Below are 25023 nucleotides of genomic sequence, written 5' to 3' on the forward strand. Positions count from 1 at the left end.
CATATTAGCACCATTACTTGCGTAACCTCGGTTCTCAGAGTAGTACGAGTGAAAGTATCATGGGAAGGGCCTTCCTCATTGGCCGGTGATTGCAACGACCACGTTGGGCAGAATAGCCCACCTAGAGTTGTGCTAGAGTTATTATTCAAGATAAGCCCCTCATCTAGCTTCGCTTCAATGAGGACAGCTACCTGGTGAGAATTCTCACTCATGCTACTCTGAGAACCTGGATTACACAAGTAATCTCAAATTCTCAGACTCTCGCATTGCCAGAAATGCTCATCACTACCAATTCGCAAATAGCCCATCTATCCAAGTGAGGACCCCGAGCTTGTAATTAAGTGTTGCTTTTGCTACATTTTCCAAGGCCATGAGTGCACTGGTTGCCAGACTACTAGTATAGTAGACTGGCGCCTGCAACCCCCAATTTATATAACCAAGAGCAACTGCCTCCACAATCAAATGCAACATCCATTGGGTTTCAGCAATACCCTGGTCTGCCCTTGAGAAAACCAGAGTCCACGAAGAGTACATTGAAAGTGCATGAATGTTACTGACATGTTTAGCAGATGCTAAAGCTAGCAGCAAAACTGTTTTCAAACAGATGTTTTAAATCAACCTCCTGCAGAGGTTCAAATACGGGGAGGGCCATGAAGCCCAACACTGCTAAGTCTCAGTGGGGTCAGGGTTGCAGAATCTTCAATTCTGCAAAGAGGTATATGTGCATGTAGAGTTGGAGCAAGGAGTGTTGTGACTGTGAGATGAAGGGCTCTACTGAAACAGAATTCATCTTTCAAAACGTGAAGGGACACCTAATTAAATCTGTCATTGCCTCTCACAAGGCACCCAGGTCCACTGTCTAAAAGTTCTGTGAGCCCATTTTCACAGGACTATTTTTTATATAGAGTTACTGTAAATACTATATATTTTCTATATTAAGTTAAATTTAATTTCTTAATTGGACATAGTTTTAAAAAAAAACCAACTTTTTTTGCTGAAAAAATATGGTTCTACCACCATCTCATAAATTGGCAAACTTGTTTCTAAAAAGAAGAATTTAGAAAAAAAAAAATCATACAGCACAGCAATCACACAAGTTACAGCTAAAATCACACAATCAGCCCAAGTTCCTGTTAGATTCTGATTTGATTGTGAGATAGCATCCTAGTAGCTCCCTCACAGTCACTGCAGTGGTACTTCAGATTTTGTAAACAGCAATCACTGCACCCTGTTTCTTAGTGTTATTCTGCATGACATGTAGGGCTTTTACATGCACGTACGCACACACCAACACAAACATCCAACCCCAGGGGGGTTTCACCAGCATTCGACATGATGATGTATTTTTAGGCTCTGAGTCAGGCCACTGAACTCTGCCTGCCTCTGTGTGTGTGCTTATGCATGCATATGGTAATTGGCCAAGCGTGGCACTGAAGCATGCCATCCAACACAGCCTTCCCCGCTGACCCAGAGTTGGATTATAAGGAAATTTCATTCTTATCTAACAACCAAGCAGCTCCAGTTTAGAACGCATAAAACACTAGGGTGGCGTCTACCTACACCTCTACCCTGCTGCTCAATTTAAGCAGTAATTACACTTGACTGCAAATATTTGCACTCATTCTCTATGCTTGACTGAGGTGATGTGTTTGTTCAAAATTATTTTCCTCAGTCTCAGAGTTTATAAACTGTAGAATTTTAATTTGTGTATGAGCTGGCAGCACACTTTCTAACATAACACGCTAACTGTTGCATTCATGTGGAATCTGCTCACAGCGCCTGGCAGATGAGATTACTGTAACTCAGCACCAATGAGACTAGATGAAAATGTTAAAACAGAACGCTTCTCTTCATTCTTCAATACATTTCCTGTATTTCAAGTACTGCATCTAGTAACCTGTTTTGGAACATTCGGAGCGTTTCTACTGGAAAATTATCAACTGCTACTTCCGAGAAATGGACCAATTCTGCTTTTCCTTACTTTTAGTCATATGTGTACTGTTCCAGAAGTGGATGTTCATATTAAACATTGCAAAAGGGTCCAGTAATGAGGTCAGCATATGCGTGCAAATTCCTTGTGAGCCAAGTGCTCAGGCTTCAGACTGATGTTTCTAGCCTTGACGCTTTATGACATCAATGCGAGTAGGCATCCCAACATGGTCATCTCAAACACACAATGCTTCCTGTGAGCACAGAGGCCCCTCCCAGCTGGCTCAAATTTTGTTTCCAAGCTGCAGCCAATCAGAAGGAGACTCTCTTAAACTCTCTTAAATGGAGGGAAAGGAGTTAAAAGGGATTAACTCCTTTCCCTCCGAATGAGGCTTCATTAATGAAGCCTCATTCAAAAAGTCACCATGAATACAAAGAAGACTTGGATATTTGAGTGCACTGCTAATGGACTTGATTCACCCACAGTGCAATGCAAAAGCAGGCACTGCTTGCTGCTGGAAAACTGAGTTGTTTTTTTAATTGGGATGGATGGATAAGAAGACAAAAAACAACCCCCCCCCCCCAACCAAACAAAACAAAAATATGCATTGTGGTTAAAGTATAACAAGTCTAAATATCACATCATCACTCAGATCATGTACCACTTTTAGGGAATTTTGTTTTATACCAACTGAAAACCACCACGCGTATAAATAAACTGTTAAATATTAACACAATAATGACACTGTATGAAACTGACACAAAAACTTCACTAAATGTTCAAATAACAAAAATGACCATTTTAAAATGTACTTTGGAGAGATAACTGAAAGATAACGCTTGTCATTGACTAGTCTATATTTACTGTGAGCCTGAGACAAACTGCTCCTTGGACAGAAAACAGTCACATTAGTAATATTGTAGTAGTAAAATTAGTAAAATGAAACAAGTGTGCGCAGCAGCAGAAACACAAAGTGGATTACTCACCAGCGTTGGAGATGCGTCTCCCTCTCTCCCAGTCCTGCTGCTCTCTATCCAACTGCTCCTGCTGCTCCTTCTCCAGCCGCTCTCTCTCCACCTTCTCCCTCTCCATCAGTTCACGCTCGGCACGCTCCTGCTGCTCCCGCTCAAGTCGCTCTTTCTCTGCCTGCGCCTCCCTCTCCTGATGCTCCCGTTCCTGACGTTCGCGCTCCTGACGCTCCAGCATCTCTCGCTCCAGGCGCTCCCTCTCTTGGCGCTCCTGCTCCTGACGCTCTCTCTCCTGACGTTCTCGCTCCTGGCGCTCCCTCTCCATCTCCTTCTGTTTCTGTGCCTCCTGAAGCTGCCTGGAGGAGCAAAAGAGATGCAGGAAAATGATGCAATTTAAAAAAGAAAAAAAGAAAAAGAAAAAAAAAGAAAATCATCTTTCAATCGCTTCTGTTGTCTTGGTCAAATTTCTCCAAATAAAAAAATAAATAATTTTTTTTTATTTGAGCCTCTTTGAGTCTACAATCAAATAATGTGTGCTGGTATTTTTTTTTTTTTACAATGAACAGTTAGCTGTGGAGATGGGTTAAAAAACAAACAAACAAACAAAACAGGATAAAATGCTATGAATGAGTTTGATGCACATATTCACCATCATTACATAACACGTATAGAATAGAATTCAACTTTATTGTCATTGCACATGCACAGGTACAGGGCAACGAAATGCAGTTTGCATCCATCCAGAAGTGCTTTAGCCATGATATAGATATATTACAATATATATTAGCAATAATATAGATATGCAAGTATATTACAGAAATGGGTCATGTCATATGATAACAAATTTTCCTCGGTGCAATAACCATGCTGTTCAGCCAACTTCGCAACTTCACCCAACTTCGTTAAAATCTGTGCGCATTAAAAACACACACACACACACACACACACACACACACACACACACACACACACACACACACACACACACACTGACTGCCTGATGTGAAAGCCTGCTGCACAGAGCCAGGTGTGCCTGTCAGAGACACAGAAATATCAAAACTCTCACTGTGGCTTTTTCCCCTCACCTAAAATCTTAAAATGTGACCTTAATACTGTGTTCAGCACAGACAGTGGTTGCAGACTCATGTTTAGCCACTAGGTGTCAGCAGAAGGCAGCAGCAGAAGAACAGGGAAACAAGAAATGAACCATTTAAGCCATGTGAGCCAGTGTGAGCACTTCTGTGTGCCTGCATGTGGAAATGAAATCAAGTGCAACTTAAGGAGGCCATTTTTAATTTGCTATAGCTGAGATTCTGCGCAAAGATCGCTGCAGGTAAACCATTCAGTTTACAAGAATATAAAAAAAGAACACAATAGGAAAAACTATCATGTTTGAAAAATAAAAACTAATACTTTAACACCTTTTTAGAACCTTAACTAGAAGGTAAGACCAAACAATATTTAAATGGTGCACTATAATTAAACAAAAAAACAAAAACACAGTGAACTGATAAGAAAAAGAAGACATTTTGAGACCTTTTCTCTGATTTCAACCATCAGATTTTCTACTTTGTGCACTGGGCTACTATGCAGATTGTAGCAATGACTCCATGAGGATGTAAGCACAGACTCAGTATGCTGTGCAGCAGAGCTTACTGGGGGTGTAAGCTGATATTGCATTAAAAGGTTTTAAAAAGCACAATAGTTACAGGTTAGAAAAGTGTAAACGAAAAGACGAACACCAAACTGTTAAATGGAGGGGAGCTTATGGCCTCCAGTATCCAGAACCCTATGGAAAAAGCCCATATTTGTAGACCAGTTTGGTCTACAAAAATGGTCTGCCTCTCAGCGCTCTGTGGTGCTACATTTTTTTATTTATAATTCCCTTTTTGGTCCGATACTACAAGGTGTTAGTGGACTGCCTCGCGGTCACCATTAAGCCATATGGATTGCGTATTTGAAGACTTGCTCTTCTCTAGAGCAGGTTATGCTCAAGATAAGAGATCAACACACAGCCCCACCCCCCAGAGCACTTCTGAAACATAATGTCCACTCCAGGAAAAGCCTGTGGAGCTCAGTAAGTAAAAAGAGACTGTCTCAACACCACTTCACACCAATGAGACTTCAGCTGAAAGAATACAACTACACGCTAAAAGGAGGAGTCCTTTTACATCTAATTTCATTGTAATTACTGACAAATAAGAGCGAGGAGAATTCTGCAACCATACACGGCATGCTTTTCTCCCTTTAAATAGACTTTAAAAAGTGAATTTTAAATAAATACAATTCTTCAAGCTATACAGTGCTTTTCCAAACAATCATACAGCAGTTTTTACACTCTATAGTGTGCTTTTACCAACACACACACACTCACACCGCGCACATGTTCAGTCTGTATCATGTGCTTAGCTTTTTCAGATGATAGTTTTTCTTAGGATGAGTGAAGCCAGATAATGGCCATGTTGAACTAGCTTCATAGGACAGATCCCTGCTCCATTGAATGCATATGAAATCATGTACCAGAGCCATGCAGCACTCTGATAGACTTTTGGGTACAAATAAATAAAGTGTGTCTGTGTAGGGTGTGAACTGGGGGAAAGTACAAGAGATAAAATGCGAGGCAGAGAGCAGGTGCAAACAGCGGGAAGGTGTAATCTGTCAGGTTCACACACACACACACACCTTTAATTTCATTGGAAAGCCTCGACTGTGTTGTCATAGCCTGATTTACGGGGTCATAAATTATACTTGTTGCAAATAAGTGAGCGTTACATTCATAAATTACACAACCAAGAAGAGAGATGGTGGGAAATTAAGTTAAACGCCAAAGGGCACTCCCCTCTCCCTTTCTCTCTCACACACACACACACACACACACACACACACACACACACACACACACACACCAAATGAGACGCTGTCACATCGCTTGCCCTCACTCATCCTGTTTTTCTGAAAGCTGACTCACAGCTAAAAGTCAATCATCAGCACAAATGCTGCTTAATGCAAACTCCCTTTGCTTCCATCTGCCGGAGGGGTACACAAAAACTGCACTCGGCCTAATGCACTAACACACACACACACACACACACACACGGAGGAAGGTTTGGATTTGTGCTCTCACACAGTAGAATATATGTTGATTGTTCACTTCTAAGCCAAGGCAAGCAGGTGACTTCAGTTACTATAACAAGAAAAGGGTGACCGACCTAACACCTGTTTCAAATCCTATATTTACCCTTTTAATTTTAAACTGCAGATTTTGAATTCTGCACAGCTTCCCAGGTAAGGTATAAAATGAGACCAGATTCACCTTCTACATAATATGACAGACAGAATTAACAACTGTTCACAGTGGAAGCTTACCTGGGATCACTACAGTCAAAAGACAACTGAAAGTAATTTAAATGTGACAGCACAGCTCTCTTCTGGGACTTACCCACTCTTCTGTGCTTACACACTCACTCGTCACTTTGTTAAATATATCTGTTCAACTGTTCATTAATGCAAATATCAAATTAGCCAATCAACTGGCAGCAACTCATTTAGGCATGCTGAGATGGTTAAGACAACCATCAGAAGTTCAACGTGAGCATCTGAATGTGGCAGAACTGTGATTTAAGTGTTCTGTGGGTAAAAACGGCTGGTTGATGTCAGAGGATAAAAGCCAGAGTACTCTGAGCTAATAAGAAAGCAACAGTAACTGAAATAACCATTCCCCCCCCCCAAAGGTATGTCTCACACTCAATATTCACTGATGTGCAGCTGACAAATTAGCAGCAATTGTGTGATGCCATAATGTCAGTGTGGACCAAGATCTCTGATCCCATCGCCTTGTTGAATCTATGGCATCAAATACTGAATCAGTTTTGAAGTCACAAGGGCTTCCATCCCAGTACCATCAAGAGATACTTACACAAGCGGACAATGAGTGTATGTGGAAAGCATAAGATCCAGAGAGCAGCAGTCAATGACAACAGATATGTATGTCAGCAATGAATGAAGTCAGGCGCTGGGGGTGAAGGTGGGTTGCAAAGCAGCTTGCAGATGTTAAATAGCTTTTAAAGTAGAAGTCACATTCTCCCAAATATGGTGATGCAGAGCTTTATGTTATGTACTTTCACCACATCTTATGTACTCACAGGCACGCCCACACACACCCAGATGCATTGGGAACAATTAGTATCTCTCCTGGTAACACAGACATGCAAACTTAAGGACTCGACCCTTACATAACCTGCTCTACATCCCGAACCACCACCAACCTATATGAGGCAACTGACTGCATTACTAGCTGCAAAGTCAACTGAGCTCAACTTTGCAGCCTGCATGAACTAACGCTGCACGCTCAGTTTTATTGCTGGTAATTTAGAAGCTTGATCCAGACAGCTGTGATCTATGATACAGAGAAGAGTTAACAGGTGAATGATTTCAGTGTTTGGCTTCATTATGACTGATTCAGACCTCAAGTAGTACTCCGTCTCAGTTTGGCTGTGATGTGCCTGCAGAGCTCTTCAGCACCTTACTAGGATTAGCCTGATCAGTAAAAAAGCAAAGAGGTGAAAAGATCAAAGTAAAATCTCTTCCTTCAGCAGTGGTATGAATGAAACATGGGTTTCTCCCATTTTCCACTAGCAGAGAGACAGAAAACACCAAAGGATGGAAAGATGGAGAGAAAAGAATGATAGAAGGAAAAGGTGGAAGAAAGCGAGCCCATGGAAAGTTGCTCCCTCCTTAACTCCCTTGTCTGCCTGTCACTCACACACTTAAACCGTCCCAGTTCTCACGATGTCTCAGTTGTGCATTGATGTAATTACAGAAAAACGGAGCAAACCTGGATTCATGGCCAATGAAAGTGCAGCACAGCCATGTCTCTGAGGATTTCAGTCTTCTCTGGAGGCTTTCCAGATCTACAATAATCTACACTCTGATGGCAAATTAGTCCCTGTGGGATCCTCAGCGCTGCAACAGCATCAGAATATCTTCGGGATTAAAAATAACTCATGATGTCATGGTTGATGGCAGTAAAAGAAGTTTCATCAGGAAGAGGTCCACGTTTTTCATTCATTTTGCAATTTTCTGTGTGATGATGGTCAAAGTGCTAGCAGCAAAATGTTAGCAGGGAAGTAGGCACCTGGTGCAATTTGTCAACCAGCAATGTTGGAAGTTATCTTAAAGCCTTTCTCTGTTCTAAATCCATATGTGCTTTATTACTCAGACAGGGAAAGTGCAGAAATAATCCTCTGTGAAAAGGATGACTGCTCCAATCAGCTGCTGTTGAGATGTTTGTGGGTACACATGAAAACACCTACGGGTCACTCCTAAAGCTTCATGATAATTTAATAGTTTGCAAGATTTAATTCCATCTGGTCCTAGAGATTAAACCAAAACACTGCCTGATGGTCAGAACATGAACAGCCTGGCAGTGATGCAACCCACTAGCAGGACTGATTATAACAGTTCAAAGACCTTCTGTAGTGGGTCCTTGGAGCCCTTATCCACTGGTAACTACTGTGTTCAACTGCTAAGAATTAGATTTACAATGGTTCTCCCAAAAACACTGCTCACATCATGTGTTATTAGTAACAACCACAAGTTATTTAAGATGAAGTTGTTTTGTGTATTATTTCACTCCATTTCTGTCAGAATTACATCTAAAATTGTAAATTACATCATACAGAACCATACCTCAAAATCTACATGTTTTATATTAGATATTAGTTAAGTTACAGCAAATGGAGTGTTAAAAAATTTACACCAACCAATCACTGAATCCAAGCACAGTGGTTTAAAAAAAAACAAAAAACAAGTCTTGAACTTTTCCCAATACTGGAGGTGATCCAGTGCAGCAAGTTTGTGCAGCAAGTTTCCACACTGCTAGCCTCTCCCAAGACTGTAAGCTAAAGAGACTAGGTGATTCACTGGAGAGTACACCAACTGTCGGGACAATGTGCAGCATAATAAAGGTTATCTTTATCAAGGGACAAGTTCCAAATTAGAAGTAAGAATATTCATAGCCAACATTTTACCTTTCAGCCTCTTTTAAAACTTCTTAAACTCATTTCGAGCTCTATATTTTTATTCTGGGATAGTAGAGAATAGCTTGGCATAAATCACAGTCTAGACAAATCCCGATTTAGCTGGTTGAATTTCAGATCCCTCACTGAAATTCTGATTAACTGACCCTACAAACAGAAGGTTTGAACTGCAGGTGGGTGGGGCTGCTGCGCTTACAGTTGTATTTTTACACATTTTTAACAAAACGTTCCCATTGAAGAGTGTGAAGGGTGTCTCAAGACCTTTGCACAGTGCTGTATATATGAGAGAAAATAAAAGCAGACTAGTAGCATCTATGCTACAGAACTGTGTTCCCACAGGGACTTTTGTTGTAGGGGTACATTCTGACAAAGAAACATGAACTCCTAGAGATAGTGTAATTTGTCTTGTGTGCTCTCCCTCTGGTGACGGAGGTGTACTTGCTGAATCAGTTCTAATTAGAGCGAAGAGGCAATCTCAGCTCTGCTGTCAGGGTTGGAGTTTGTTTTGTTGTAGTTAAATGCCTCTGCTGGTGTTGATGAATGTCTTTAGGCTCAGAGGATATTCACGCTCTTGACTGGTGCAACTTTTTGCCCAGAAAAGGACATGGGAATCATGACTTTGACGTTTCAGGTCTCCAGCCTGAACATACAGGTTTCAGTGCAGGGCCATCCCTTTGTCTAAGTGCGATAAGTAGTAGTGTGCCAGCAGCTGGACAAACGTATACACAAATGCTAAAATTTATGAACGTAACACACGCACACAGCATTCTTCTAAGAGGGAGATCATGACATTCCTACACAGTGAGCACACCAACTTAAAATATCCCATCTGGAGAGACGTGGTCATGAAGAGTGTGAATGTGGTTAAATGTGTGTTCTCTTGTATCTGTGTACGGGAGGGAGCAGAGCGCCTGTAGTCTATCAGGGGGACACCTTTGAGGTTATGACACAGTGTAGCCTTTCAGCTGATGTCATGTGATAATAATAAGCACATTCCTGTTCAGTGAGAGCAGCTTCTCCCACAGCCGGAACTTCAAGCACACTCACACTCTTTCATTAATAGCAACAGATGAGGAAATAGCTTTGTCACAAACGCTTTTATGGACGGAGAAATGAGCCTAGTGAAATTCCTGTTAATACTGATACACAGTCAGTGTCTGTTAATGGAAATAAATCCATAATATAAAGCAGCCTGTGAATCTGGGCCAGTTTACAATTAACCTTTGCAAATGTAAAATGTTACTTTAGAAACTAATAACTTCTGTTTCCGGTTTAGTTGTCATTCCATAAATTCTTTAATTGCTCCACTCCACTGTAAATAGTTTCACAAAATGTATCAAAAAGCACATCTATCCATTCAGCTCATATTCTAATGTGTGAAATTTCCTCCTCATAAGCAGAGGTGAATAGATGGATGGATGGAATTCCATTAAAACCATCCAAACAGCACAAACACAGTGACAGGTTCAGTTTAGTGCCTCTGATTGGCTGTGGATAACAGGCATTACCTGCCAGTCAAAACAGTCACACACAGTTCTAATGAAATTTAAATGGGTGATTTACACCCCAAATAACTTTAACTCTTTTATTTACCAGATTAAACAAGTTATGGTCATGACTGAAGTCGGGCATTTTTAAACATGGAGTCTATCAGGACTGATGTGATTTTGGAACAAGCTTCAAGTGACCGTTGGGGAATAGCAGTTTGCATACTTTGTGTGGTTCAAAAAAAATCTTTCCAAAGTTTTTACAGTTTTCTGTCTAGGAGGCAGAGTTCAGCATCTTTTCTCTTTTCCAGAAATCTTTTATGGAATTCCATTCTGGAACTGACAGCGTTTAATAAAGCAGAGTATGTCGTCACTTCCAGGAAACCGATGTAACAACTACCACATTAAATTCCCCTTTCTATACAGTGCTGTCTTATTTCCTGTCTCCAGTGGATGAATCAAAAAACGAGCTCCCCTTCCCTCCGCATCCCTCTATGCCTCGCAGGGAAACGTCACAGGATTCAAAGCTGTGAAAAGCCTCGTGCACCGTTTAACTGGCGTCTCACTCGCCTCGTGACAAGCGTTGCTGGGAAACCGTTGCTATGCAAGTGTGGGCGGTGGCGCGGCCTGAATCTCGGCATGCACGTACATGCATATGCACACACGTTCCTTTCGTCTTTGCAAAAACTTTGAGATACTCAGGAAGTCGGGAAGGATTTGGGATGATATTGAAAACATCAAAAGGCTTACAGTCAAAACTGAGAGGCATGAAACAGAGGGAGAGAGCTGCACAGGCACAATGCAAACAGCGATAGAACAGGATCTGCAGTCAGGCTGTAAGGATCAAAGAGCTGCAAATGTTCTCAATAGGAGTTAATATTTTTAGTTAGGCAAGAAGTATTAAAAAAAATTATAAAGACTACTCTTGATGAACTAAAACTAAATAAATAAAGAAGTATATATGGTGGGAAAGTAGTATAGGTCAAAAACAAATCAGTCTAAAGTGAAAGAAAAAGTTTGAGTCACCATCATGTTCAGCTTCATCAGTATTGGACAGGAGTCCCTATAGCATTCGCAGCGTGGAGGCTCTTCCACACCAGCCCATCACACAATCATTACACACCATTTCTGTATTTCCAGCAAGCTCTAACGGACAGTAACTGAGTGACTATTAACCGAATACCTTAGTAATTAATTAAGTCTGCGACACAGCTCGCTGAGAGCGACACTTTTTGAAGCAGCATTTAGGGCCGTCACAAGCTCCCATTTTTACAGCATAATAGGTCCACTTCAACAATGTGAGGAGAAGAAGCCAACAGAATGAGGGCTTCTCCTGCCACTTCTATATTCTTGTTAAACCATGTCATGTTTTTATTATTGACTATAGTGGTTATCCAGAGAGGGAGACGTTTCATTATGTCCCAGAATACTGGAAAACAAAGAAGCTCACATTCTGTCAGCTTTAATCAGATACAGAATAACTAAATAAAGCTAAACTGAGAGCGAATTAACAGAAAAATGTCAGTGTTCATTTAACACTGTATTATATGTATTATGTATAACACAGTTATCTGTAAAGAGAACCTTAACCACATCTGTGTAACGTCAGCACAATCTGTCCGAGCAGAAGAACACCGCCTGTTTCAGATGATTTATTTTTGTTTTACTTCATCCTGAATGACGAGTGATTTTATCCACTGGCTGTAACACTCGAAATATTTATCTGTACAGTCCTTCATACTGAAATATTGTATGAATATTTCAATCTGTGGCTTTAAGACATTCGGGTGTTTAAACATCGAGCTGAAAATGATGTCACAATCTGGCTTTGCCATTTTGCCACAAGTGACAACTGCACTGAAACTCCTGGGACACTCAAGTCTGGCAAAATCTGCTGGCCAGCTGGAGTCAGCGGCTTGCTTGATTGGCTCACAGGACAAGGAAGTGTTGTCTGAATGGACAGGAGCCCAGATGGACCATATGGACCTACTCTATGAAGAATCTAGTCCAAATGTGCAATATACACATAGACACACTCGATGTGTCATGTGACCCACTGATAAAAGAGCCCAACCCTGCTATCAAAGCAATCGGTCTTTGAGTTTTGAGTGTGTGCTTGCATGCAAAGAGTGTGGATTAATATCCAGCACTGTCATTTGAGAATATCTACGGATATCAGCACAGGTTTGTGAGAGCGCTCGTTTCCACCAGCAGCTGCTGTGCTCTTACCTTCGAGCTCCTTCGCTAACAGCTAACAGAACCTGAGCAAAAACACACATGCATCTTTATCCTCTCCCATACTTCCATCCTCTCTTTCATTCAAGGCGATGCAACACATTTCCTCTTTCGCTCTCTCCCCCGACACACTCGCTTGCACCCACACAGCACACGGCTATTTATAACACAGCCTATTATTTCCAGCTCGTGTCTTTTTAATCTGAGGGTAGTACCCTGCATTTCTGAACAGGTGGTTCAGCTTCACTTTTTCCCTTAGCTGCAGAATGAATACATGCAACAAATCACTCACTCCTGAAGTGGCATTGTCTGCTTGCTTTCATTCATCTATGTATTCATGAAAAGGAGGAATACTAAGAGGGGGGGGACCGACAAACAGGGAAACGTGCATCATTTTCCCCTCCTATCATGTGACTCAGTGGAAAATCCCATCACAGAGATGTTTGGATATTCTGGCCTTTCCACAGTAGAAGGATCTCAGTGTTTGCTTCTCACACAGAGCAGAGACCCACAAGTGAGCAAGACAAAGCCACACTGATGAGTATGGAATGAGTCTGAATGAACATGTGTGGTTAACTGAGGAACGAGGTGGATCTCAAAATGAGGCAGAGAGGAATTTGGAGAGGGGGAAAGACAATTTCAGTATATCCACACTCTCAATTTCTTTATTCACTCCCAATCTCTATCATTCACACAGCACAAGGCTGAATGATTCCTGATGAACAGCAGAGAGCAAACTGAAATTAAATATTAGCTCCTTTGATGATAGTGTCTGCAATTATTCATAACAGACATGAAACAGGCTGGATGAGACAAAGGTGTCAAAGACAACTTATAAGACAACATAAAATAAACGTCAGTGAAACTTATGAGTGGATTTATTTCTCCAGGTTATTATTTTTGTTTAAGTGCTTCCCAATAAAGATTAAAAATAAGATAAATTACAAACAGGGAGTGAAAGATGAAAGACTGAAGGTGGTGAAACACTAGCTCTCTCTTCAGCTACTTTAGCCATAGTCTGATGCTATGCTAGCTCTTCTTTGGCATAACCTGACCCCGAACTAGACCCAGAAGTGTTTCCTTAATAATGCTGTAAGATGCTGGCCTATCAAGTTAGTCTACCAGTAGAATAAGAGACAGAACCTCTGTGATTAATCTGCATCAAAATGTCAGTAAACTTCCTGCTAGGATTACAAATGTTGAGCAGTTTTTGAGATGTGAACTTGGCCACCTTATCAAAGTTACAGCCAGTAGTCAAGGGAAGCAGCAGAGGCGGTTTCCTAATGTGGAAGAAGTGAAAAGTTGTGAATACTTTCCAAATGCACAGTATAGAGCTCAATGAGTTAGAGCCTGTTATTGAAATAGGACACCACTGAGGCTGTTTGTGACATTTGTTCCCTCAAAAACCCCTCCCTTCTGCAATCAAGTGTAAGTGGTTTTATTAAAAAGTGGAAAAGTTTAAGAAACACAGCAACTCCTGACCACAGACCAAAGATATAAAGTTAGAGCCTGGTTGCTAGGGCTGCCACGATTAGTCGACTAGTCACGATTACGTCAATGACAAATTTAATAGTCGACACGTCGTTTAAAGCCTCGTGAGATCCTGAAAGACGCAGGAATAAGTAGTAGGATTTAAGAGTGTAATAATGGATTGAAACAGAAGATGGCAGCACTCCATGTACAAGGATGCCAGCTGCCGTTAAACCCCGAAGAAGAAGAAGCAACTCCAGTATCATAGCTGTGTCCAAATTCAGGGGCCGCATCCTTCGGAGGCCACATTTGAGGGCCGATTACGTTACAGCGACGCAACGAAGGCTTTCCAAATTCGAAGACTTCTGCAATTCCCAGATTTGAAGGATGGGTCGGGCATATCCTTTGTGGCCCAACCTATCCCAGAATTCATAGCACGGCTCAGCCAATTCCAGTTTCCAACAATGGTGGCAGCTACTTAGTTTTAATTTTAATCTTATTACTCTTTCTGGGTCACAAAATAAACTTTTAACATATTTTCAGGCGAGAATGTAGGTGTGTAAACTTCAAATATCTGCCCAGTTTATCAAGACACCACATATTTGTAAAAGTGCTCCTACGTTTTCGGAGACATCTAGACAGGGTTCAAGGCTCACTAGAGCCTGCGAGATAACTTAGATAACTGAAAACTGTTGTTGTTTGGCTTTTTTCAGTGTTTTATTTGTTCCTGAGTAAATTTGTTTGGCTGAGATTAAAGTTACAGTTTTCACATAGCTGAATAAACGTCAAACAGAAAACTGATTAAACAAAAGTGTGAGATGGTAGAGAATTTACTCCAGTGTCCTGTTATATTTTAGATAGCAAGGAGCAGACAGCTGAGTTTATTAAAGTCCACTGAGACAATCTGCAAAATTCATTAAAAGTTTAATAAACTATCATCTTGTCTTTATTTTTAGTTAGCACATACCTTAAACACTTCAAGCTGTAAGCTAATGATAGTTATATAAGCGCAGATGCACGCTGATGCAATAAGCTGTATGCATGCATGATCCGATTAGTTGACTAATCGCAAAAATAATTTGTGACTAGTCGACTATTAAATAGTCGTTTGTGGCAGCCCTAGTGGTGCAAGAGTCATCAGTCATCAGTGCGCTGCAACTTGATAACTACAGTTTATCAGTCAAACATCCTCTGGCATAAATGTCAGGTGACAGTGCCAACCACTACACCACCATGACACCACATGTCCTTAACTTTACCTAATTTTAGGTGGCCATAGCTCTCTAGCATTGCTAAAATACTGTCTGAAACCACATCAGTCTTCCTGATGTAGAGCCTTGGCTATGAATATGAGCCATAGTTGATCCCACAGCAACACAAGCTACCCGCTGAAGTTTAGAAAATTTAGAATTAAAAGGCTCAAAAATGGCTTTTAGATTGCCATGGATTAACTACGGGTGTGTCTACAGTCAGATGAAAACCACAAACCTTTCGAGTGATTAGCTGAAGTAGGCAGGATGTACAGTGGAGGTAAACAGAGCCAAGACTGAATTCACGTGTTGGACAGTTTGGTCAGATCAGCAAACACTACAAACTGACCCTACAAATTAAAATCCCATGATGACCGTTTCACAGATGTTCCAATAAACAGTCAACAAAACCAGCTGGATCACAGAGAGTGGTGTAATAAGGGGATGTAAGACAGCCATCTGTTGTTCAAAAAGTAATATTTGTAAACCCAAGAGTCCAAAGCTTGCAGTGAGTTTGTGTTTCTTTTAATAAAGCAGAAAGGTTAGTACTAATGCGCATTTAATTTTTACACTACTCTCCTCACATCGCCTCTTCTCCCGTCACCGACCCCCTCGCTTTTCTCAACCTATGTTCTCTTTGATCCACACATCCTTTGCACACTCTTCCACGGGCTTGACAGTAGCCTCTGTATCATAAGATGACCTCTGTCACGTTTTCACTTCCTGCCTGTCTGTCATCTGCTGCTAAGTGTGGAATGTGACTGGAACTGGGAACAAGAGCATGGAAGGGAAGGTAAGAAGGAAGAGATCGATGACAGCAGGCAGAGACAAAACGGTAAAAGAGAAAAGCAATAGGGAAGTAGGGAAAAAAAGCAAGAAGAAATGGAGGGGACGCCAGCTGCCAGATTCAAGTTCCCCTCCAACACAATTAGAAGTACTGAGGCCCACTTTCACAGAAATCACTGCACTTTTCCATTTATTTCTAATAATGAGATAAACTAAAACAAGTAATCTAATGTTTCCTTCCACTATGGGAAGAAGTTTGGTGGGTGGCCATGTCAAAAACACCATATAGATTATTGCATTTTGCATGTGTCTGCAAGTCTAAGTTCCCTTTGAATTTTGCAGGAATGCAAAGATGATTTTGCAGTATGTTGTAAAAATCTGTCTTAAGCATTACTGGACTTGCTGTGGCAGCCGGTTAAAAAGGTGCATGTAAACAGTCTAAGTAGTCTATGCCAGAAGCACAAATGCAACACCGTTCTAATCAAATTACGAAATCCCCCCCCCCCCCCCCAAAAAACAAACAAACAAACAAACAAATAAACAAACAAAAACAAAACAAAACAAAACCCCAAAACAAAGACCCCAGTTCAGCCAAAACCCACATTTACTCAATGCCTTCACTGTCTCGCAGTACACAATACTTTAAAATAATGACGTGTTCAGCAGGATTGGAGTTTGGTTATTTGGAGAATCATCACATTTGCAATGTGCTTGAACACCTGGATTGATCATGTTTCAAGTGTTACACATTTCACTTTGATGCCCCTATTTATTTCTCACTTCACTGTTAACTCCACGTAGTTGTAATAAGGTGTTGTTGGTTGACTCATGTGGCGCATTAAGACAAAACTATTAAGACAGCCAAGGCGTCTCAAGAATTGCTCTGCCTGTGAGAGTGCTGAACAGGTTCTGAACCTTAGCCAACAGCTGTGCTCCATTAATGCAGCCCGGTGTGTATCCATGTAACTGTGTGTGTAGCTGTTCCATGGTTTCTATATTACCTCAAGAACAAGTGGCCTTGTATGGAGAAGAAAAACAAGGTTTTGTTTGAGTGTATGCGCGCATAAGACTGTATATCCACAGCATTCAGAGGCCTTATGTTACAGCTGAGCTTTGCTGGTGTCACTAAGCACATAAAGATGACAATTGTTATTCTCTGCCGTTAATCATTTTAAAACAATAATACAGCCCAATCTCTGAGCATAGCTACTATTTTACCATTTGTTTATACTTAAATTTGGCCCACGGCTTTAAACTGTTCCCACAGACTGTATCTAAAAGATGGACCTCACCCACTGATGAATAATCTTATTTTATTTTCTTGATTTGCCATCACATTGCACGCTCAAACAGAAGTGACTCAATCACAAGAAGGTCTGTTCTAATTCCCACCTTGCTTTATCATTGTTCTAGGCATTAACCAGGGCCTTACAAACTTAACTTACGAAATAATCACCACTGTGTGCATAAAAATGCATGGTATGTCCTTCAATATCAATCATACAGATTATTCAATAACTTCTGTAACAAAGTAACGACATAATGGCTTGATCAGTATGAGGAGAAGAAGAGAGTGCAGGCAGAGTGGACATTGGTGTCAGAGGTGATCTGTGACAGATGGTAGTGAGACCTCACCAAAGAGAAAGAAGGAAAACTAAAAGTGGCAAAGTGTAAATGTTAGGATTTTTACTGAGTGTGAACAAGATGGACACAATTAGAAATGAGCATGTCAGAGGGACAGATCGGGTTCAGAAACTTGGAGCTACTGTTAGAGAGGCTAGGTGAGATAGTTTGGACATGTGCAGGAGGAGGGAGTCTGGATAATATAGGCAAAAGGATGGCGCAGATGGAGCTGCCAATCAGGAGGAAAACAGGAAGACCACAGGATGGATGTAGTGAAGGAGGACATGTAGAGGGTTGCTGGGATACGTTGAGATGGAGGCAGATTATCTGTTGTGGCTCCCTCTGAAGGGAGCAGCCGAAAGCCAACAACAATGAAGACGTAGCAGTAACTAATCAGATTACTGGATTTAGAGAGCAGGGAGGAGGAACGTAGTAAAGCGATGAGTTGAGAAAGGGAAATTATGTTTGGTGCAGTAAAGTGTGGTCAGACCAGAAACAACGGTCTTCTTCTGCTAACACAACATTAATTCTCTTTACAAGCATCTGCACAGACAGCATGCTAACATGCTAAAACAAAGTTAGAAGCAGCAAAGCAGCCAAAGCCTGATCTTCAACAGGTAACAAAAGCAGTGGTTAGTGTTGTAGCATCCATTTCTACCTGTCCTGTTCCTACAGCAGGAATAGGACCTGGTTTACAACTTTGTTGACAAAGATCCTGTGTGCATCCTCATTAGGACAGGGACATGTGTCAGCATGTGGGAATATAAGCTTTAGGCTTATATCAGCAGTCCCCGACCTTTTTTGCGCCACGTACCGGTTTATGTCAGGCAATATTTTCACGAACTGGGCTTGAGGTGTCACGGATAAATACAACAAAATCAGTACTAGTACCAAAAAAACAAAAGATTTACTCATAACACAGGGAAAAGACTAGAGATGGACCGATCCGATATTACGTATCGGTATCGGTCCGATACTGACCTAAATTACTGGATCGGATATCGGAGAAAAATAAAAAATGTAATCCGATCCATTAAATATCACGAAAGCAGCTCACAAAACTTGCGACACGCCATAACTCACCTCAGAACGTTAGCACGTCGGAGCAGTATGCATCACGTGATAGAGCGGCTGTGGCATGCAGGACCGGTCGGTGGTCTGGATAGCATTTGGAGCTTCGCTAGCAACCCGGCATTTCATCTCCGACAAAGTTATCCCGAGAGAAGTAAAGCAAGTGTGTAAGTCCATCTCTGAATGTTTGTAAAGCATTCCTGCATTAAGCTTAACAAGCGACTGCCTCTTCTTGCTGCTACTTCAATCATGAAACTGCTTAACGATCAGCTGATCGGCTTTTCTGTCGCGAGTCCGTGTCTCTAGTTTGCTTTTGGCCCACTTTGCACCAGAAAGAGGAAACCAGCGGATAAACAACAGCAGCACGTTTAAGCTTGATAAGCTGTTGTTAGAATTTATTTAATATTACTTTCTACTCCAGGATCTTTTTCTACGTAGCTGATGCTGGTAACTGTGCAGGGGCGGATCTAGCAAAGTTTAGCCAGGGGGGCCGATAGGGCATTAACAGGGAAAAGGGGGCACAAAGACATACTTTTCTTTCTTATTCTCATTTAAAATGTCTAGCTTTTAATAAATAATTATCTGACACCCAAAGTTTTAATTTGATGCAAAATGAATAGAAGTCCATTACTGTATATAGTGACTATTAAGTCTAATATATATATACTGTATATACCCTAGTAAGCTATAGTACTTTTTCCTTTGGGAAGGTACCATCTGTGCAGTCTGCAATTTTGTTGAAGAAAGATGTTGAATCTATTTAATATTTCTTGAAAAATAATTGATTTCTGTGCATTTTTTTTCACACTGCATCAAATTAAGGTTGATTACGTCGATTAAGCATCATGAGGTGGAGCGTGAGGGGTGGTTCCCTATTTTTTATTTATTTATTTTTGTTGTTGCTGGGAGTTGGAACCCTATTAGTTAGGTTGCTTAATATTTACGCTAAGTACTCTTTAAAATACCAGAATAGGGAGGATGGTGTAGGTTTAAGTTTATTAGATTGATCAGTATTGCTGAACTATGAAATATTTTTTTTTGCATACAGGTATAACAGAATAGCTTTAGTGTAGTTGTTGTTTTAAACTTGAGTATGAACTTATACAAAATGCAGCAAGATATTTAAAAAACAGCTTTGTTGATTAAAAAACACTATATCGGATTCATATCGGTATCGGCAGATATCCAAATTTATGATATCGGTATCGGACATAAAAAAGTGGTATCGTGCCATCTCTAGAAAAGACCCAGGAAAAGGGAGTTAACGAAAAAAAAAAAATCATGATAAAAACCCTAAAAATCATAAATTTCAAACGACTCACGGACCGGGGTTGGGGACCGCTGGTTTATATCATTACTGGTAATTATGTGCCATTATATTCCATGCCATGGTACAGTGTAACACAAAAGTAATGTAACAAGTAGTGTGAAGAAGTACTCGCCAGGTAGCGATTAATATCATGTATTACTTATTTCAATACATGATATGTAATGCATTACTTAGTGTTGGACCCTGCATTATGACAGACTTTAAGCATGAAAAGTAGTCCTTACCTCCTCTGCAGGTCCATCTCCTCTGGTGTGGGACCATTCTGAACCTGGGGGCCCTGTCTGGGCAACGTAGGACCTGTAGAGGGCAACACACACACACACACACACACACACACACACACACACACGCCAACTGTTAGACATTTAGCTCACATGATCATTGTTCCAGTCAAAGCCTCTGACCTATCAAAATACAAGGTTTTTAAGGTAACCTGTGCAAAGAGCTGCTCAGAGCAGTTCATAGTGAAAGCAGGGAGATTCTCCTGGTTGCCATAGTAACCAAATTATCTGGCAAAATATCTGCAGTTTATCTGGCTTCTGTAGCTCTCTGGTGGCTTCATGTCCTGTAAAGCCATTTCTGGCAGACACTTGTTATTTGCTAAGAAAGGGAGGTAAATACTCAGAGCTGGACTGAAGCGCCAGGTCTGAGAGAAGAAAGAGAAAAAGCAGCACCACGAAGAAAAAACAAAACTAGCACCAAAAGGCTTTGTGGAATCTTTAACACGCTCACGTTTCATATTTGATCCAAACACGCAAACACTCAGTGCTTCCACATACATCTGCTACACTCCAGGTTCAAGTCATGCCACCACCCCACCCTCTTCCTGTAAGAACATTTGGATGCAGAGCAGTTCTCCCTTTCTTTTGTTAACTGAGATGCATCTCAGACTCCCAGGGGGGCTTTGAGCTTTCAGTGTGTCCAGTTAGTTTTTTTTGTTTGTTTTTCCAAAGGAAACATCATCACAATAAAGAGCAGTGTGAAAAATAACAGGTACTTTAAGCTTAAAATAAAAGTAATAAACAATGATATGAGTTTCTGCAATGAAGTAAATTCAAAGTGTAGATGGTGGAAATCACAGAATTAGCCCTGTTTCATTTGAAACACTGAATTTAGAACATCCAGTCATTTTTATAAAAGCTCAAAACCTTCTGAACAGAAACCGTCATGTATCCATATTAGTGTGTACCACAAATACTACAAGTTTCCAGTCATTCAGAGAACAATCGCCACCATATTACCCACTTTTCTCTTTTATCAGCCATTTTTATAACCAAGCAGGTACAGCAGGTGTGTGTGAGAGTGTGTGTTTGTGTGTTTTGTATACAGACAAAGCAATAGGAACTAGTCAGAATCATGCGAGCCGAACTGAAGACAAACACAATTTTCTGAGAATCTGCCAAGTCTGTCTGACAGTGACCTATCATGCTTTTATTCTTGTAAGTGTTACATTACAAATGCAGTTTGAAATGATCTGCGGTAATTTTAAAATGACTCAATATCAGTGCAGCACCATGGGTCAACCATATTACGACGCGGCTGGGGGGAAAACGTAGAGCATCACAAATATGATTCCTGCAAGGAAGGACCAGTTTGACTATTATTGATCTTTTGAGGGGTAACATCAGCACCTAAACAGGAGAAAAGAAAGCTATTAACCAAAAAGGCTAAATCTTTATAACTACAAGGACTGCTTTTTTCAAAGAAGATATTTATGATTTGTACAAAATGAGTAATCTAGCTCTTCTAGACAGTAAACATCTGTTCACACAACAACAACACAGAAAAAGGTCTGATTGGAATAAGCAAGCCGGTCTTGTTAGATCCCATCTCCAGTCTAACACCAATGGCCGTCGGCCACCGAAAACTTCAATATTAATAAAATGCAGAAGAAAATGAACAGCATCCCCCACAGGCAGGGAGCTGTGAACACAATATGCAGCATCTGCAATTGCAAGCAGGTTTTGTCTGATTGGCTGCCCCTTATAAATGGGAAGTAGGTGGGTCTTCTGTGCCCAGAGCCATAGCTGTGTGCCTGAAATGGCCAAATGATGGCCTCTCTGTGACTTCATGCAGATCTGAGAGTAGAAAATAGAACATTTTTTAATTGTTGTTTAATATTAAAAAAAAAAAAAAAAAAGGTAAAACAAATCCTGCATGAGTGAAACACTGACAGCTCTGTGTACTTTACACTCACTAATGAGCTAACTTTTACCTAAAGAGGGGCATTAGTCAGAAGGACCAAAGTGGTGCTGTGTACATAAAACACACACAGCAATGAGAAGCTTCTGGATCTGCACGGAGCAGATTTGAGTGTAATTAGTATTCAGCCAAGTCCTGACCGTATCAACAGACCGAGACAGAAAGATAAAAGGGGCTGAATCTGGGCTGCAACCAGGCTCATGACTGCATCTGAATACCAACGTGCTCACACACATTGCCTCTACTTAACACTGCCATTGGTATTGACAGCAGCTACTTTTCCCACAAGGGGAGAATACGAGGTTTGCCACGTCTGTGTCAAAGCAATCAGAGCACAGGAACAACAGCTCTCTTTATGTTACTTCCTTTTCTTCCACTTGCCTTATCTCAGCATTTTTTGTTCAATTTCAGACTTTTAGGTCATCTGCAAGAAATGGTGAAGGATTTTCTGTCACCATAAAAGGCCACTTGACAAAAGAGTATCCAAGCAGAAATAGCCAAATATTTGGAATACAGATTATCGAGTTAAAAGGGGAGATATGAGTCAGCGTGGTGCCATTAAGGCCTTCATTTATCAGTCGTAAATACTAGCTGTTTGTTTTGAGGACAGGTCCATACCATAAAAAACAAAAAACCTACTTGATTAAAATATGACTGATCTCTCCTTCAAGGCCATCTACTAAACACTTCTGGACCATTTTAAGACGTTAAATCAAAACTGTGACCCTTCAGCTTGATTCATTTTTTCCATTTTCCAGAAAGCAAAAAACACAAAAAAGACAATGGAGGCAAAAAAAAAGAAAAGAAAAGAAAAAAAGCTGTCCGCAAGAGATGGCCCAGAACGCAGTTCAGATCATTCACATAATTTTATGTGAGTGTTCTCCCAAAGACACCTCAGGGTGTTGCAGTAGAAGCTTGGATTGCCACAAACACCCAAGTGGAAGACTGTGGGCATGGACAAAATCCTTTGGGGTGCTCAACTGGATGGGATGTGGGAAATGTGCAGAATGTGCCAATGCCTTGGGCTCTGGTTCAAATTATCATGAGATGCTCCTGTGCAGTTTGTGTGTTGTGATGGAGAGCCGCGTCTATCTGGGGAAAACTGCTGCCTTCAGGGAACCCCTTTGCTTTGGAAGTACAAATGTACTCAGTTATTTGTTTGAACCCTGCACTGTCACAACACATAACACTGATATATTCACCTACATCCAAGTTATCTGATATTTACGACACTGTTTTTGTTACCTTTTTGTAAGTTGATTATATAAAGCAAAGAAAGTTTTATTTTTCATTAAATTCCATTAGGCATTTGAATTTTTTAAATTTCTAAATCTTCCAATTTAGCTTTCATATTTGTGAGGAAACGCTGGTTTTACTACAGGATTTCAATAGCTGGATAAATTATAGAGAGTCTAGTCTTTATTTACGCACTCAGAAATGAGATATGTAGATTCCAATTTAAAAATTATTTGTTTGAAAGAAAACTTAGCATGGTGACACGTTTTGGTGACACCCCAAGATTTTAGCATTTATCTGGTGCCAGTTTATTACCAAAGAAAAAGAAGAAACCTTTAACCTCGGCTCAGCTAACTAATGCTACCACACCCTGTCATCTACACATAGACACAGACAATCATACGCTCTCATATTTACACTTATGGGCAATTTAGAGTTACCAATTAACCTAACCCCACTAACTGCATGTCTTTGGACTGTGGGAGGAAGCCGGAGTACCTGGAGAGAATTCACGCCAACACAGAGAGAACATGCGAACTCCACACAGAAAGGCCCTGGCCTGATGATGGAATTGAACTCAGGACTTTCTTGCTGTGAGGCAACAGTGCTAACCGCCCTACCACCCCAATTTTTGAACCTCTTATTTTTATTCATGAATTTAAAACAGGCTAACACAGAGTGACACATAACCATTCACCATCACAACAGCAGCCATTTGTTATATTGGCTAACTGAAGTTATATTAGTAACTTCACTATCAAGTTTATCAGTCAGATATGTTTTGCTAGTTTAGTCCCTGGTAAATGGATCTGTATTCACGCAGACCCAGATGGATGCACTGGGGCTACAGTACCTTGTGTACAAAAAAAAACAAACCCCATGGAAAATATCAAAAAAAATATCCACAAAACAGCAAGGCTGCGAAAGGTGAACCGCATCAAAGAGAGGGACCACTGTATTTATGAGAGATGTGAGTTTGCTAGTCCTGAGCAAGAAATGCAGATCAACTCCTAAATATTTATTTGTTGAAATCACACATGAAGACGAAAACATGTGCTTAATTTTTGGAGAGCAGGTTTCTGTGAGGATTACTTAGAATCGCCATTACAAGACTAAACACACAGAAATACAAGAACCTTACAGATGCAGAGCAGAGACAGACAGCTGAAGGACTGCTAGCAAACCTGCAAACACAAGGACTTTTTAACCAAACTTTATACATCCATTTACCATAAAACTAGCTAAAAACTGTAATCCATTCTTTGATGGTGGCTGTTGCAGTAAAAAGAAGAAGGAGAAAAAAGAAGCAAGAATATGGCCCTCTCCAGGTAACAAGTTACATCGGGGCTACTGTGGGAACTTGAGCGCTTCAGTTGGAAAACAAAGCAGGCAATTTT

The 25023-nt window shown here is 40.7% G+C and overlaps 1 protein-coding gene across 5 annotated transcripts in view; it reads right to left on the reverse strand.

The window, feature by feature from the left end:
* The window catches only part of enah (ENAH actin regulator), a 149102-nt gene that overhangs the window by 18667 nt on the left and 105412 nt on the right, over positions 1 to 25023 (reverse strand). For all 5 annotated transcript variants that reach the window (XM_085372730.1, XM_085372731.1, XM_085372729.1 and 2 more), the window contains 2 exons: positions 20413 to 20485; positions 2917 to 3254 (listed from right to left, as the gene is read on the reverse strand). In XM_085372730.1, coding sequence (XP_085228856.1) covers positions 2917 to 3254; positions 20413 to 20485 — 411 coding nt within the window. The remainder of the gene's footprint in view (positions 1 to 2916; positions 3255 to 20412; positions 20486 to 25023) is intronic.

Source organism: Diplotaxodon limnothrissa, linkage group LG15 (genome assembly GCF_057381915.1).
Source record: "Diplotaxodon limnothrissa isolate DT_005_m linkage group LG15, D_limnothrissa_male_GT1.1, whole genome shotgun sequence".
Classification (NCBI taxonomy): Eukaryota; Metazoa; Chordata; class Actinopteri; order Cichliformes; family Cichlidae; genus Diplotaxodon; species Diplotaxodon limnothrissa.